Here is a 19,372-nt window from a genome sequence, read left to right as displayed (position 1 = left end):
AGCACTCGTATAATGTTTAACGTCTTGGAACACTTATCCTTCAGATACTTTATATGTGGTATGAAAGAGAGTTTCGAATAAAAAATGAGGCCTAGAAATTTGGTCTGTTCAACAACAGGAATTCTAGTGCCATCGAGTGTAAGGTTTGGGTCATTGTGTGCTTTTCGTTTTTGACAGAAACTAGAGTATCTCCGCAGTAACAACAATTGCTATTATTGACCCAATTATCTCACGACGATTGTATTATGAGAAGTTCTTTTTACAAAACCAATAACATTTTCTATGTGACGTATCGATGACTAGTACGATATGTACACTGTCACCGTCATCAGATAAATGACCATTGAAGCGTATGCACACAACGGTGTAAAATGTGTACGAGTTGTCGATTTCGGTTACGCTGGAAACGTATGTACAATAGTTGTTATATATGTACTGAAATGACTCAATTCAGTTACCCTTGTTAACACTTGGTCATAGATGTACGAGAGTCTTTGAACCCCCTCGTCTCGATTTAGAACTGGCCCACTGCGGCGTATCCTGATGGCTTCCTTTATCTGCCCTTTGAACAGATTGCTCTCTCTGTCCAAAACTTCGGAGTTATCCCAGTCAATCACATGGTTTTTCTGTGTGGTACAAATGTATGGTCTGTGATTGCCGATTTATTTATCTGGGACTCCGACTGTTTTCTTTCTGATCTGGTGAATTTCCTACCTTCTTTGGTTTCTGTGTCTTTCCAGTGTTCACCAAGGCGGACCCCAAATCGCCTTCCAGTCTCTCCAATATACGATGCGTCGCAGTTTTTGCATCCGATTTTGTATACGTATTCTGTGACGTTTTCTTTAGGTATTGCGAAGCGACTTTTGGGGCTTCATGGCTGTTGCTATGCCATGACTGCAATATATCCTCTGGATGGTTTCGGATATACCCTTTATATACGGGATGACCACTTGACCTTTGGTTTTGTTCTTATCCTTGATTGGTCTTTTCTTGTTTTTCTCCTTACTTTGACACAGTTTTTTACCCGTTTTAGGTCCCTTTCCGGATATCTACATGTTCTCATTGCCCTAGTGATGTGATTCTGCTCTTGTATTTTGTCCTGTTGTTCTTTGACTATTGTATCACATCTATTGAGCAATGCGCGTATGACGCCTAACTTCTGGTGTAAAGGATGGTGAAATTTGTTGTAGTTCAGGTAATGGTCCGTATGGGTCTTTTTTCTTTAGACCAATACCTTCACGGTTCCGTCTATTCTTTACCCAGAGTGTCTAAGAAGGGCATTGTGTCGTTGGTTTCTTCCTCGCATGTAAATTTGATGTTGTTAGTGGCATACATTTGATGTTGTTTATGGGCGAATTGGTCGAGTGGTTAACACTTCGGCCTTCCACGCAGGGGGCCGGGGTTCGATCCCCAAAGTCGTCACACGCATGGAATATCAGAGAAAGTGTTTTTCTCCTGCCCACACAGCCCAACAACCCAGGTGGAGTATAAAATGGTCTGGGGTGGATGTCGCGGTATCTGTGCTGAAGCATTCAAGTGAGGTGGCACTATAAAAGATGCCGTTGAAAGCACGGTCCCACTACAAACAGAACACAATACATCTCCAGCACACACGCAGGCATACACACATAGGGAGATATTATCCAGGTGGTATAGGACTAGTAGTTAGCGCCTGATAAGGCAGCTCCTGCGAATTCCTTAAAAACTGTATATCCTAATTGTATTATTTGTATATCTGTGTACTGTGAAGCGCTTTAGCGTGGCTTATGTGAGGTAGATAGGGCGCTATATCAAATGTTGTATATTATTTATCATTATTATAATCTATGGTGTTGATATGTGTGGTCAAATCTTTCTGTGAACCCTTCTTGATTATCTCAAGTATGTCGTCAACATAACGTTTCCATAAGCTAGGCTTGCATTCGATGGGGGCAGTGGCTATTGGTTCTTGCTCCAGATGTCCCATGAACAATTTGGCAAAAATGGGAGACACTGGACTACCCATAGCAGTGCCGAAGCGTTGTTGATAGATGTTGTTCCGGAAACTAAAATATGTTGTTGTGAGCACAAACTCCAGTAAATCCATAATGTCTTGAATCTGAAGGTTGGTGTTTTTGCGCCAGGATATGTGTAATTCTTAGTGTTTCCGAAAGGTTCTAATGCGTCGTAAATGGTTAGTAAAGAGAGAGACAACATCATGTGAAATGAATTATTCGTCTTTCTGATTCATGATGGGAGACATAGCTTCCGTTAGATGTTTTGAATTATTTACATGGTGTTCCGATTTACCCTCTAGCGGTCAAAGAATGTCTGCTAATGATCTGGAAACATTGTAACCAATGGATCCAGTGTAGTCCACAATATGCTTCAGTGGGTTTCCCTGCTTGTGGATCTTGGGTGTACAAGTACATTCTAGGAGTGTTTTCTGCTGTGGATTACAGATATATGTATTGGGCCTCAGTAATCTTTCTCTCTTGTTTTAATATTGATAGAAGGGCTATGAGACGCCTTTTAAACTTTTAGGTGGGCTTGGTCTGCAGCTGTTCATATGCCTTGTTGTTCTGTAGCATTGTTGTTAACCTGGCCTCACAGTCTTCGGTGTCTATGACAACTGTTGCCATCCCCTTGTCAGCTGGTAGTATGGTAATGGATTTGTCTCTGCTTAATTTTTGTGAGTGCGACCCGTTCTTCTTTCGTCATGTTACTTGTTGGTAATTTCGTGGATTTCAAAACCCCCGTTACCTGGGATCTCAGTTGATCAGCCTCAGCAAAGCTAAGTTTCTTACATGCCTGTTCTGTGGCTATAACAAAATCATCAACTGGGATTTTATCTGGAACGATGGCATAGTTCATACCCTTAACGAGTAACGTTTTCTCGCTACTGGTGACCTCCTTAAAGAGATGTTGACTACCCATTTTTTTTAGCATAAAATCATTCAGAGCTGCATTTGTGTCGGTGTTGTGTGGTGTTGATTTTTCTACAAGACGGTTTAATTTAGTCAAGTGGAGCTGTTTAGTTGTGTCGAATGCTCGTTCACTTATTCGCTTCATGTGTTCATATCCACTCGATAAGCGTTCGGTCAGTTTATCGGTGAGTACTGTTATGTCATGCTTGTATGAGTCTATCTTGTTGTTAACGACCCGTTTTTCTCTCTTTCAATAGATCTTTATGTGCTTTTTTGATTATATTTCTAGCATTTATTGTGTTGACTGGGCACCTAATATTCAGACTTGAAGGTGTAATATACAAGTATCTGCATCTCAACGTAAACACCAGGTGATTTCTGTGTCTCGCTTATTTCTCAATGACCAAGTGTTAACAAATCGTAGTTGAATTGAGTCATTTCGGTACATACATAACAACTATTGTTCATACGTTTCCAGCGTAGCCGAAATCGATATCGATTGTATGGACAACTCGTTCACATTTTATACCGTTGTGTGCATACGCTTCACTGGTCAATAGTCTGATGAAGGTGACAGTGTACATATCGTAATAGTCATCGAAACGTCACATAAAAAATTGTATTGGTTGTGTAAAAAGAATTTCTCATAATCCACACTTACCAACATGAGGAAAATGTTTAGAAATATTCCGACGATTGTAGTTCGAACCCTTTTTGACTTTACTAAATTGTGGCTACAGTATAAGCCAGAAGCTGAAAGGCAGACAAAGATCGAGTAACGCTGGAATATCAAATGTGAACAAACACGAAGTGGATTTTTCCCATCACGAAGTACCATTTCTGTTGCAGCAATTGCTTTACTGAATTTGTAAACAACAATACTCGAACGAACACTGTTTATGTCACGTTGAGGTCAAAACATCCATGTCTGTCGTAGCACGGACTTACATCTTATCTAATTCCGTGGTCGTAGCAGTGACTCTTACTGACACCAAAACGCTAAAACTGCTGTTATCGCAACCATAAATGAAGTTTGGAAGATAAACTGAAAGCTGAAGACTAGGGCTAATTGATAAGTATTTGTTTGATCCAGGTAGTCTTTCTAAAACCTACATGAAAAGTATCTCAATTATCTCTCTAGTTGTCCTTGCTGAGTGCTTAAGGTTAACCTGCATTTATCTTTCTGATACACAACAACATTCTGCGAATTCTTGGACCTGTCCAAAATGTAGTAATGTGAACAACTCAAACATATTTTATGATTCCATAGTTATTACATCATTTAGGTCATTTGACAACAACAGTATATCTCATCCGTCCTCATTATCTAGAGATAACTCTCACCTAGATAATACTTTCACTACCCCAAGGGCTACTTTCTCACCTATTCCAAATAAGAAAGTCATCTGCACCAAAAGCAACTATCAAATCCTTGCGATCATTACTTGTCAACTTTCAAAGTATTAGATCAAAACGAAATGAAATCTCCCTACTGAAACAGCAAAGCCAGATGTCTTTATAGGTAATGAAACTTGGTTAAAACCAGTAATCAGTGAAGGTGAAGTATTTCCGTCTGATCAATCATCACGAAGTGGCAGCACTCATTGCTACCAGATCAAATCTGAATGCCACTCATGCCTACAAAAGCGACAAAGTAGAACTAGTGGCTGCTAGAATCAATCCTAGTAAGCAAGGGCCCAATATCATAGCCTCATATTATAGACCACCTAATAAAACGGATCCACAGTTCATTGTTCATAAGCGAGACTCTGATTGAAATCACCAACCTCTACAACAAATTTCCAAACCACATGTTTTGGCTAGGAGGCGATTTTAACTTGAGTGACATCTGCTGGCCTGATAGTGACATCACAAGCAATAACTACAGTAAAATCCTAAGTGAACAGTTAATTGCTCTTTTTCATGACCTAGGATTGAATCAAGTAGTAAACTTTCCCACCCGAAATAACAACACTCTTGATCTCTTTCCTACCAACCCCAGGTGTGTCAGATCATGACATTGTCTTAATTGACAATGAAATTTCAACTCCTTCTGTCAAGTCACCGAGACGTACCATATTCTTATGGAATAAGGCCAATATCACACTTATGAAAGAGGAGGTCAAACATGTTCAGAACATCCTACTTTGAATATTTGAGTATAGACCAAGCCTGGTCACATTTCAAGAATGTAAACCACTCTGCACTCGAAACACATGTACCTCAAAAACTATCCAGGTCAAAATTCACAAATCCTTGGGCTAATAACAACATCAATAAACTAGACAGACAAAAACGGAGGTCCTACAACAAGGCTAAGAAATCCCACAAGACGCAAGATGGGGAAAGGTACAAAACGATAAAATCTAAGATGCAAAAGGAGACCCGTAGAGCCTATATCTGTAGAAGTTATATGCATGAAATCATCAGCCCACAACTTCCAGAAAACTTCAAGAGATTCTGGAGCTTTAGATGTATTAAAGGTAAAAAAAAACAATGGATACAAACAACATTCCACCCATCAGGAATCCTGAAGACGGTCTTTCCTTTTCTGATGCAAAAAGTAAAGCATCTATCCTAAATCACCAATTTCAGTCTGTCTTCACCAATGAAAACCTATCCGAGCTAACTGATTTAGGCCCATCTCCATTTCAATCTATGCCATCCATCAACATTAGTGAGCCAGGTGTATGTAAGCTTCTCGAAACCATCACGATACACAAAGCTACTGGCCTAGATAATATCCCGGCCAGGATTCTAAAAGAACTGTCACCAGAAATCTCACCTGCACTATCAAATGATTTACAAATATCTTTAGATCCAGGCACTGTACCACACGACTGGCGTGTAGCACACATTGTTCCAGTATTCAAAAAAGGAAATAAGCAAGCTGCTGAAAATTACAGTCAGGTCTCCCTTACCTGCATCACATGTACATTATTGGAACATTTTATCCACAACAACGTTATGGCTTACCTCAAACACAAAAAAACATCCTTATTAATTAAAAACATGGCTTCCGGGCAAAATTCTCCACTGAAACCCAACTGATTCTGACAATAAACGACCTAGCAAGAAACCTTGATAAAAATAAACAAATTGATGTCGCTCTTCTTAATTTCTCAAAACCTTTCAATAAAGTCCCTCATGCAAGATTACTTTCCAAATTTAAATACTACGGCATAAACTCGGAAATTTTACTTTGGTTTTCTTCTATAATAGACAACAGAAAGTCATAATTAATGGTACCAGCTCTGACAGCGCCCTTGTCCTTTCAGGGGTACTCCAGGGGACTGTCGTTGGCCCACTCCTGTTTTTAGTCTAAATCAATGACATTGTCAGATCATTTTCTTGCAACATCAAACCTTTTGCTGATGTTTGCCTACTCTATAATGAAATTTTAAAAAAACAGGACTGTCACAAACTTGATAATTATCTGAAATCTTTGGAAAACTGTGAGAGAAAATGGCAGATGCATTTTAACGCTAAAAAAGTGCTCTATTATCAACATCTCTAAAAACAAAAAACACTATTAAGAATAGGTACTCCCTACACGATCAAACACTGGACAACTTAGATTCTAGCAAATTTGTAGGGGTGACTTTCACTGCCAATCTAAACTGGGATAAACACATACAGTCCATTACTAACAAAGCCAACAAGACTCTAGGATTTCTGAGACGCAACCTGTCATCTTGCACCAGAAAAGTTAAAGCCCAAACATATACAACTTTAGTAAGACCAACCCTAGATTATGCAGCCACATGCTGGGACCCTTATACATCAGACCAGGTCATATCAATTGAAAATGTTTAATGACCACAGATCTAGAGAGTCTGGTTGTGTATCCAATATGATCGGATCTCTTAACTGGTACATGTAGCCCCTAGCTCAGAGAAGAACAAAAACCAGGCTCGTGATGCTGTATAAGATTATAAAGGGACATGTTGGTATCGATCCATCTTACTTTTTAACATCAAGCGATAGGAGAACAGAATCAACCAAATTCACACCAACAAAAACCTATATAAATATTCTTCTTTCCCCAGGACTATTGTAAATTTGAATTCTCTGCTAAATTCTCAAGAACAGGAGCAAAACCTAAACTTTCAGGTGCGCCATTGCTAGTTTCAACTTACCTAAAGTATTTACTGATTTTAATTTTATAGTGAAAAATACCAAAAATATTTGTTTTTAATGCTACCTCCCAGGATCAAACGCACTCAAACCTTTGAGTCTGATCCTTCATATGGAAGAAAAAGAAGAAGAAGAAAACTGGAAGTCTTAATCCGTGATTCTGGAACGGTTGAAATTGCATCCGTTTCTGATCCCCTAATTACACAAATGGGCGATACTACAATGTACAATACTCATCGTCAGTATCGGCAATATCATACACTAATGTCATACCACTTGAAGAGTGGAACAGATGTTAAATCACTAGTGAAACTTAGGTCTATGATTTTACCCATTGTTGACTAAAGTAGATGTTCAAACCACTGGTGTAACAAAGATATATAGTTATACCATTTGTTGAGTGGAGCAGGTGTTTAAAAAACGCGTTAGTCTACAGGCTACCATGATTAGTACTTACAATATAATACCATCAGCAGGACAAATATTGTAGGAAATGCGTCGGGTGAATCAAATGTATAAAACAAGAAAACCCAGTATTAAAATCCCTAGTTACTAAGCCGCTTTACTGGAAGTACGCTTAACAGTCACGTATATATAGTGTTACGGTATGACACCTTAACTCTAGGTTTAATCTCTTATTTTGCGGCATTAAACGTAGGTTGGTCACAGGAAATCGTGATGCCGATCCTCAGCTTGAGCTATAGACATTAATATGGAATTGCAATGTCCATCTTGTACGTGGCCATAGCTCTACAAGTCTGCATTGGTGAAGCGGATAGAGTGCCTGCCACAAAGAACAATACATAATAGTCTAGTACATGTACATCCAATTTGGATTATAATCTCAGTGGGAGAAGGCATACATAATTAGTCCCGTGAGTCCAATCAACTTGGTCAAACAAATAGTCACAAACTCGTACATTATATAATATTATGATACCTCATCACAACACTATATTATTACACTATAGGAAACAAACTCACAACGCTCAATTATTGACCGATGGTGATTTTATAATCTAAAATAAGCAATCAATGACACATAACCGACAAATACGTATCATCCGGAATATATATCTATACCTACACACATCACCCGGAGTATATACAGTGTAGCTATACAAACATACATACATCACCCGGAGTATATATCTATACCTACATACATCACCCGGAGTATATTTAGCTATACCTACATACATCACCCGGAGTATATATCTATACATACATACATCACCCGGAGTATATATCTATACCTACATACATCACCCGGAGTATATTTAGCTATACCTACATACATCACCCGGAGTATATATCAATACATACATACATCACCCGGAGTATATATCTATACCTACATACATCCCCCGGAATATATATATCTATACCTACATACATCACCCGGAATATATATATCTATACCTACATACATCACCCGGAGTATATATCAATACATACATACATCACCCGCAGTATATATCTATACCTACATACATCACCCGGAATATATATATCTATACCTACATACATCACCCGGAGTATATATCTATACCTACATACATCATCCGGAGTATATATATATTTATACCTGCACACATCACCCGGAGTATATAGCTATACATACATACATCACCTGGAATATACATATATACCTACATACATCACCCGGAGTATACATGTATGCATACATACATCACCTGGAATATACATATATACCTACATACATCACCCGAAGTATATATCTATGCCTACACACATCCCCCGGAGTATACATGTATACATACATACATCTCCCGGAATATATATATATACCTTCATACATCACCCGGATTATATATATCTATGCCTACCCACATCACACAAAGTATATATCGATACCTACACACATCACCCGAAGTATATAGCTAAACCTACACACATCACCTGGAGTATATATATCTATACCTCCACACATCACCCGGAGTATATAGCTATGCCTACATCAATCACCCGGAGTATATAGCTATACCTACACACATCACTCGGAGTATATATCTATACCTGCATGCATCACCCGAAGTATATAGCTATACCTACACACATCACCCAGAGTATATATCTATACCTACATACATATTAATCACCCGGAGTATATATCTATATATACATACATCCCCCGGAGTATATATATCTATGCCTCCACACATCACACAAATTATATAGCTATACCTACACACATCACTCGGAGTATATATCTATACCTGCACACATCACCCGAAGTATATAGCTAAACCTACACACATCACCTGGAGTATATATATCTATACCTCCACACATCACCCGGAGTATATAGCTATGCCTACATTAATCACCAGGAGTATATATCTATACCTACACACATCACCAGGAGTATATATCTATACCTACACATATCACCCGGAGTATATATCTATACCTACATAAATCACCCGGAGTATATAGCTATACATACATACATCACATGGAATATACATATATACCTACATACAGCACCCGGAGTATACATGTATGCATACATACATCACCCGGAGTATACATGTATGCATAAATACATCACCTGGAATATATAAATATACCTTCATACATCACCCGGAATATATATGTATACCTTCATACATCATATATCTATACCTACATACATCTCCCGGAGTATATAGCTATACATACATACATCACATGGAATATACATATATACCTACATACAGCACCCGGAGTATACATGTATGCATACATACATCACCCGGAATATAGATATATACCTTCATACATCACCCGGAGTATTTATATATATGCCTACACACATCACTCGGAGTATATATCTATACCTGCATGCATCACCCGAAGTATATAGCTATACCTACACAAATCACACAAAGTATATAGCTATACCTACACACATCACCCAGAGTATATATCTATACCTACATAAATCACCCGGAGTATATATAGCTGAACCTACATACATCACCCGGAGAATACATGTATAAATACATACATCACCTGGAATATACATATATACCTACATACATCACCCGAAGTATATATCTATGCCTACACACATCCCCCGGAGTATACATGTATACATACATACATCACCTGGAATATATATATATACCTACATACATCACCCGAAGTATATATCTATGCCTACACACATCACACAAAGTATATAGCTATACCTACACACATCACTCGGAGTATATATCTATACCTGCACACATCACCCGAAGTATATAGCTATACCTACACACATCACCCAGAGTATATATCTATACCTACATACATATTAATCACCCGGAGTATATATCTATACCTACATAAATCACCCGGAGTATAAAGCTTTCCCTACACACATCCTCAGGAGTATATATATATCTATACCCGCACACATCCCCCGAAGTATATAGCTATACCTACACAAATCACACAAAGTATATAGCTATACATACATACATCACATGGAATATACATATATACCTACATACATCACCCGAAGTATATATCTATGCCTACACACATCACACAAAGTATATAGCTATACATACATACATCACATGGAATATACATATATACCTACATACAGCACCCGGAGTATACATGTATGCATAAATACATCACCTGGAATATATAAATATACCTTCATACATCACCCGGAGTATTTATATATATGCCTACACACATCACCCGGAGTATTTATCTATATATACATACATCACCCGGCGTATATATATATACCTACACACATAACCCGGAGTATACATGTATACATACATACATCACCTGGAATATATAAATATACCTTCATACATCACCCGGAATATATATATATACTTTCATACATCACCCGGGGTATAAATATCTATGTCTACACACATCACACAAAGTATATATATGCCTACACACATCACTCGGAGTATATATCTATACCCGCACACATCACCCGGAGTATATAAATATACCTTCATACATCACCCGGAATATATATATATACCTTCATACATCACCCGGAGTATAAATATCTATGTCTACACACATCACACAAAGTATATATATGCCTACACACATCACTCGGAGTATATATCTATACCTGCATACATCACCCGAAGTATATAGCTATACCTACACAAATCACACAAAGTATATAGCTATACATACATACATCACCTGGAATATATATATATACCTACATACATCACCCGGAGTATACATGTATACATACATACATCACCTGGAATATATAAATATACCTTCATACATCACCCGGAATATATATGTATACCTTCATACATCACACGGAGTATATATATTAATGCCTACCCACATCACACAAAGTATATATCAATACCTACACATATCACCCGAAGTATATAGCTAAACCTACACACATCACCTGGAGTATATATATCTATACCTACACACATCCCCCGGAGTATATAGCTATGCCTACATAAATCACCCGGAGTATATAGCTATACCTACACACATCACCCGGAGTATATATCTATACCTACATACATCACCCGGAGTATATATAATCAGTACAACTGCGATAAAATTGCTGTTATATATATACCTACATACATCACCCGGAGTATATAGCTATACATACATACATCACCCGGAGTATACATGTATACCTACATACATCACCCGGAGTATATAGCTATACCTACATACATCACCCTGACTATACATACATGTATATATGCCTACACATATCTCCCGGAGTATACATATACATATATATATATATATATATATCAGTACAACTGCGATTTCTACAGTCACCCAAGTATATGTCGCAGCTTGTGATAGGATATTAAATACGGTCGATATTCACTTTTGAAATGTCGCTATTTACTTGATCTTTCACTAAGTCTGCGATGTTATTGTATTGTGCGATCATATAGTAAGTTATCACTAGTGGTTAACCATTACACGTGGGTGTCCATGCTACTGAGATTGTTGTATAATTCTTCTCTTTTACTGTCTAGTAAATTTGATTGGCTATTTGATTGGATAGGAATTTACTTTAATGTACATAAAAAATCATTTTTAAAATTACAACAGACGTCTGCACGTACTGGGAGAACGTTGGAAGATTAACAACGTAATGCTTTCGGAACACCTTGATAACCCGACCTGGTGATAATGCACTGGTAATCACCTGTTATCCTTACTCTGACCATTCCGGGTTAGATCACTGCGGATTCTCATCATGCCCTTTCCTTTGAACACAACGGACACCGCCCTCGTCATATCGCCGTCCGAATTCCGCATCATAGGAATCTTTATTTCTATTTGTTGTAAGTATCGACTTTCCGATAATAAGCAGTTTGCATTTTTGTTGTTGTAAGTATTGCCTTTCCTACAATAACAATTTCAGTAGTTTGTCCATTTGTTATAAATGTGATGCTGAAAGGATCATCATAGCTGTATGTTTGGTTATTGTAAGTGGTATTTTGTAAGTGGTATTTTGGACAATAACCTTTACAACATTTACTGTTAGTGAATTACTGTTTGTCTGTTTGTGAAAATTACATGTACCACTTCCATCGTATGTCTATTTGTATAATGTGTTATTGCTGTTTGCTTGATGACGATATTAACCTATTTGGAATTGTGGCACGGTTTATGATATACACACATAGTATTACATTTTTTTGTAATTTTCGATGAGTCTTTTGTACTTTCGGTTCTATTTTGACACTAGTTTAAACCAATTTGAATTGCCACTTTTTTGGTCCCTAGCATCACTGATGAGTTAAAGAAGGACGAAACAGCTGTACAGTGCAGTGTTATTCATCCTGGCATACTGTCTATATTACTTTTATCTTTATTTGTTGTTGATGTTATAACGGTTGTATCTATATTTAATGTAAGTGTTATGATGGTTGTATCTCTATGTAATGTGAGCGTTATTATGGCTGTATCTCTATGTAATGTTAGTGGTACATTTGTATTATGGCTGTATCTCTATTCATTGTAAGTGTTATTATGGCTGTATCTCTATTCATGGTAAGTGGTAAAATTGCTGTATCTCTATATAATGTAAATGTTATTATGGCTGTATCTCTGTGTATTGTAAGTGTTATTATGGCTGTATCTCTATATAATGTAAATGTTTTTTTGGCTGTATCTTTTTTCATTGTAAGTGCTATTATGGCTGTATCTCTATATATTGTAAGTGTTATTATGGCTGTATCTCTGTATATTGTAAGTGTTATTATGGCTGTATCTCTATTCATTGTAAGTGTTATTACGGCTGTATCTCTATATAATGTAAATGTTTTTATGGCTGTATCTCTTTTCATTGTAAGTGCTATTATGGCTGTATCTCTATATAATGTAAGTGTTATTATGGCTGTATCTCTAAACAATGTAAGTGTTTTTATGGCTGTATCTCTTTTCATTGTAAGTGTTATTATGGCTGTATCTCTATATAATGTAAGTGTTATTATGGCTGTATCTCTAAATAATGTAAGTGTTTTTATGGCTCTATCTCTATTCATTGTAAGTTTTATGGTGGTTGTATTTCTCCTATATAGTTTGTTGTTTAGGTTTGTTGTACCCACTGCTCAATATTTTGTTGTTTTGGTTTGTTGTCCCCACTCCTCAATAGTTTGTTGTTTTGGTTTGATGTCCCCACTCCTCAATATTTTGTTGTTTTGGTTTGATGTACCCACTCCTCAATATTTTGCTGTTTTGGTTTGATGTACCCAATCCTCAATAGTTTGTTGTTTTGGTTTGATATACCCACTCCTCAATAGCTTGTTGTTTTAGTTTGATGTACCCTCTCCTGAATAGCTTGTTCTTTTGGTTTGATGTACCCACTCCTCAATAGCTTGTTTGTTTTGGTTCGTTGTACCCACTCCTCAAAAGTTTGTTGTTTTGTTTTGATGTACCCAATCCTCAATAGCTTGTTGTTTTGGTTCGTTGTACTCACTCCTCAATAGCTTGTTGTTGTGGTTTGATGTACCACTCCTCATTAGTTTGTTGTTTTGGTTTGTTGTCCCCACTCTTCAATATTTTGTTGTTTTGCTTTGTTGTCCCCACTCCTCAATAGTTTGTTGTTTTAGTTTGTTGTCCCCACTCCTCAATAGTTTGTTGTTTTGGTTTGATGTACCCACTCCTCAATAGCTTGTTGTTTTTGTTTGATGTACCCACTCTTCAATAGCTTGTTGTTTAGGTTTGTTGTCCCCACTCCTCAATAGTTTGTTGTCCCCACTCCTCAATATTTTGTGGTTTTGGTTTGTTGTACCCACTCCTCAATAGCTTGCTGTTTTGGTTTGATGTCCTCACTCCTCAATAGTTTGTTGTTTTGGTTTGATGTACCCACTCCTCAATAGTTTGTTGTTTTGGTTTGATGTACCCACTCCTCAATATCTTGCTGTTTTGGTTTTATGTACTCACCCCTCAATAGTTTGTTGTTTTGCTTTTGCTTTGTTGTCCCCACTCCTCAATAGTTTGTTGTTTTAGTTTGTTGTCCCCACTCCTCAATAGCTTGCTGTTTTGGTTTGATATACCCACTCCTCAATAGTTTGTTATTTAGGTTTGTTGTACCCACTCCTCAATAGCTTGCTGTTTTGGTTTGATGTACCCACTCCTCAATAGTTTGTTGTTTTGCTTTTGCTTTGTTGTCCCCACTCCTCAATAGTTTGTTGTTTTAGTTTGTTGTCCCCACTCCTCAATAGTTTGTTGTTTTAGTTTGATGTACCCACTTCTCAATAGTTTGTTGTTTTGGTTTGATGTCCCCACTCCTCAATAGCTTGTTGTTTAGGTTTGTTGTCCCCACTCCTCAATAGTTTGTTGTTTAGGTTTGTTGTACCCACTCCTCAATAGTTTGCTGTTTTGGTTTGATGTACCCACTTCTCAATAGTTTGTTGTTTTGGTTTGATGTACCACTCCTCAATAGTTTGTTGTTTTGGTTTGTTGTACCCACTCCTCAATAGTTTGTTGTTTTGGTTTGATGTACCCACTCCTCAATAGTTTGTTGTTTTGGTTTGATGTACCCACTCCTCAATAGTTTGTTGTTTTGGTTTGATGTACCCACTCCTCAATAGTTTGTTGTTTTGGTTTGATGTACCCACTCCTCAATAGTTTGTTGTTTTGGTTTGATGTACCAACTCCTCAATAGCTTGCTGTTTTGGTTTGATGTACCCACTCCTCAATAGTTTGTTGTATTGCATTTGCTTTGTTGTCCCCACTCCTCAATAGTTTGTTGTCCCCACTCCTCAATAGTTTGTTGTTTTGGTTTGATGTACCCACTCCTCAATAGTTTATTGTCCCCATTCCTCAATAGTGTTGTTTTGGTTTGATGTACCCACTCCTCAATAGTTTATTGTCCCCATTCCTCAATAGTGTTGTTTTGGTTTGATGTACCCACTCCTCAAAAGTTTGTTGTTTTGATTCGATGTACCCACTCCTCAATAGTTTGTTGTTTTGATTCGATGTACCCACTCCTCAATAGTTTGTTGTTTTGATTTGATGTATCACTCCTCAATAGTTCGTTGTCCACTTTATTGGTGGTTTGTTGTCACTCCTTTTATATTTTATTTGCTGGCTCGTTGTTCCTACTCAAAAGGTTGTTGTTATCTTTAAATGATTTTTTGCTTCAGCTCATAGTTTCTTTTTTATTTATGGTCAATAGGTTATTGTATTTAGATAGTGATTTTTATTGCATATATATATATTTACATAAATGCAGTTTATGTGTTTTAAAAAAAGTGAATAGACCGTATGAGATAAGATAAAGAAGGAAAGACAAGATGACACGTTGGTTGTGAAAGAGGGACCTATGTTGTTATATCAAAGCATACCAAAAATAAGAATTTCTTTACTGAAAGTTAACAAGATAAGTCATTTTGAAATAACGGGTTTTAAATAATTTTGCAATAATTTTGCAAAAGTGATGGTACATCTTCCCAATCACATACTGTATGTACAATCAACACCATCTCTGCTACAGTTATCTTGTAAAGTTTCGGTAACATACTTTCTTATTTAGTGAGTAAACCTCTTTGCTTTTACAGGTATAATAGGTGTCCTCGGAAATTTACTGATAATCATCGTTTTTGCTAAAAGGAGGTCCGTCCGACGACCAATTAATTTCTTTGTCCTAAATCTGGCCGTGAGTGACCTGATCGTTGCCCTGCTCGGGTATCCTATGACTGCAGCGTCTGCATTCTCCAACAGGTAAAGTAACAAGTTCTAATATATAGTAAGATGTGGCTTTACAGAAACGCATATCATGATACCACGTGATGACAGGTACGCAGTAATGCCAGGCTATGTGCTATCTTATGGTAACATTCCAAACTTGTCTATAGTGAAAACAGATAATTTCAGGGCAAAACATGATACCACGTACGTGTTAATAGGGTAAGGTATGTTTGTATCAAACTTTCGTAGTTACTGCTACTTGATTTTATGTCTTATGTATTTATGAAGAAAATACCTTCTTTTCAATACAAACATGTGTTTAAGTTAAATATGTGGTCGAATGAGGGATAGTACGTCTAATTGCTGGGTCATTGTTATGAACAAAACAATCAAAGGTAGATTTAACATTATAACAATTAATTACAATTCTTATATGGACAAATACGAAATATTTTGAAGTAATTCAAAAAGACACATCACGATATGTATTTTGATTCAACTTTTTAACCTAGCCGTACGAAAGTCCAATTCTGTTGCTATAACTAACCCTCCAACGTCATTAATAAAGGATTCTCCCATTCTCCCTACCGTCTCTCTCTGAGACTACTTAAACTGAACCCGTATTGTTTAACATAGTAACAGGATAGAACACGCACTACTGGAAGCATATCCCATAAAAATCCCATGAAATTCCTGTGAAAACCCCATTAAAAAGCCTGGATGTCATTAATAAGGCCATAACATTTCGTCGAAGTTTTTTTCATGGGCTTGCCTAAATGCCATGAATATATTTTTCATGGCCTTGAATACCCCATGAATCACACATACATCCCCTTAAATTTCAATGAATATAGTTGTCTGATACGAGTGTCAAGAACCATGGCCATGATTTATCGTCGCAAAAAATAATCATGGTCATAGTATGGCCCTGAACAAATGAAATCATGGCCATGAATTCCGATGGTGTATTTCATGGCATTGAAATTTGGAAAACCACTGCCATTAAAATTAGTTGCTCTAAAAGTGTCCGAGATACCAGATAGTTCAAGGCCACGAAGAAAAATATCATGGCGTCCAAGTAAAGACATGAAGAATTCATGGCCATGAAAAAGTAATTCCACAGCTTCTAGTAAAGATCATAAATTCATGGCCATGAATTTTTCAACAAAGGCCATGATATCTATATATATATCATCATAGAAATTTTTAATATAGTGTTCACCATGCATGTTCATGGCCATGAATATTTACAGAATTAATTAGGGTATATCATGGTATATATATATGTTGGAACGATTTATCATATCACAACACGAGTGTACATTTGGCACATCACGATAAATGTACTTCGTAAATACGAGAAAATATATGCTGAAAACTGCTGAACTGTTCAGGATAATGCTGAAAAATGCTGAACTGTTCTGTTAAATTTTTAAGCCGTTATTGTTTTCGATAATAAAAGAAATGAGAATTTAATGCTCATGAAACTAATTTTTATGATCATTAAATTAATTTTCTTTATTTTTAATGATCATTTATTAACTGAAACAAGTGTAGTTAGAAGAAAGTTGATGGTCAATAACTATAACATCAGTTTCCATGATCAAACCTTCGAATCTAATATACTAAGTTAATAAAGTCCGAGAGATCCGAGTAAATACTATGTGGATGACTCCCGAGTGTTACCGAAAAGATAAACAAATATGGCTGCCGTAGAAGACGAACCGCTATGTCCAAGACAAACTTTCGACTCTAATGGGCTATAAAAGATTAGACAGTATGATAAAATGGAATACACATGACAGGTATGATGTTATATCAACACGCTGAACAATCGTTTTGAGTATAAACATGTGTTTCCCGTAAAAATACAGATTACATCTAGCGGTGGACTTGTCGTCTGCTGATACACATTGATTGGTTCAATATGCAGTCTTCACCTCGCATTTAAACACTTATATCGTTAATTTACAGACTAACAACATAATACTACGACCTTATTTGGATGGAATACTTGTATCATGTTACAATTTGATGAAATACAACAATATGAGATAATTTACACCCGAATTCCCGTATAAGAGTACAGATGGTCGGTGTTCATATCGGACTATGTAAGCTACACACTTCAACATCTCACATTATGATTTAAAACAACATCTCACATTATGATTTAAAACAGCATACGTATGGGATGACACAATCTCATAAAATATAACAATCTCAAAGTATTCAATGTGAAATTCGTGTATAATAATGGAACAATAATACTAATTACTATCACTTTCTAAAGTTCCACAGCTACATGTACAAGACATGATCACACAAATATAGATATACTTCATTCACTCACCATATGTAACTAGTGATCATAGGTTTGTGTAATTCTTGCCTTCTTAAGTTTTATGTACTTTAAATCATGATCTAGATCTGCATCAATAATGGAGACATTCAGATTGTAATAAACAGCATCATGACAACACACACAAATATTTGTATCTAATTTTGATGATTGACAAGTTTGCATTTTTGGATTCTCGGGTGAAGGTCAGACAGTGTCATCCTTTTTAAATTACTAAAATAGAAAGATTTTGTGACAGAAAGCAGGAGGGCATTCATGTCGTTCTAACTTCTAAATTTATTTTTATTATTTGAAGACGATATATATATAAAAAAAAATCACTTAGAAAACGGTTTAAATGGACTAAAGTTACCCATCACTACAGTCAGTAATTGCCCTAAATTTATCTAACAATAATTTGAGAAACAAGACATTTTTTTTTTTTTTTTTGGTCCTAATGTTGAAGTGTATGTTGTATTGTTTAGCAAACAGTGATTAAGAAGCATTGTTGAAATGTCCCGGAACTTGCTTAATGTTGTTTGGCTAGAAATCACAGTAAGGTTTGCTTATGCATATAGCAGTTGGCTTTGCTGAAACATTTCTGAATTGTTCCTGAAATCTTACGGCAATATCTGATGATGAAACCCAATGATTATTGACTTTCGATTCAATTTTCATTCACACACAAAATAGCATAAAATGATAAAATGTAATTTTGTTTGCTGGTTTATATTTTAGTGGTTAAACACAACTTTATAAAGACGAGATCGACACACGAAGGAACATCTGATCTTACCTGTGTAAATGG

The 19,372-nt window shown here is 36.6% G+C and overlaps 1 protein-coding gene across 1 annotated transcript in view; it reads left to right on the top strand.

The window, feature by feature from the left end:
- Positions 1–19,372, top strand: part of LOC110451845 (rhodopsin, G0-coupled) — a 60,345-nt gene that overhangs the window by 6,012 nt on the left and 34,961 nt on the right. The window contains exons 2-3 of the mRNA XM_021500054.1: positions 12,132–12,367; positions 16,094–16,256. Coding sequence (XP_021355729.1) covers positions 12,280–12,367; positions 16,094–16,256 — 251 coding nt within the window. The 5' untranslated portion in view covers positions 12,132–12,279. The remainder of the gene's footprint in view (positions 1–12,131; positions 12,368–16,093; positions 16,257–19,372) is intronic.

The sequence above is a fragment of the Mizuhopecten yessoensis genome, unplaced genomic scaffold (genome assembly GCF_002113885.1).
Source record: "Mizuhopecten yessoensis strain PY_sf001 unplaced genomic scaffold, ASM211388v2 scaffold6213, whole genome shotgun sequence".
In the NCBI taxonomy this organism is placed as follows: Eukaryota; Metazoa; Mollusca; class Bivalvia; order Pectinida; family Pectinidae; genus Mizuhopecten; species Mizuhopecten yessoensis.
This window is presented reverse-complemented; position numbering and strand designations above follow the sequence as displayed.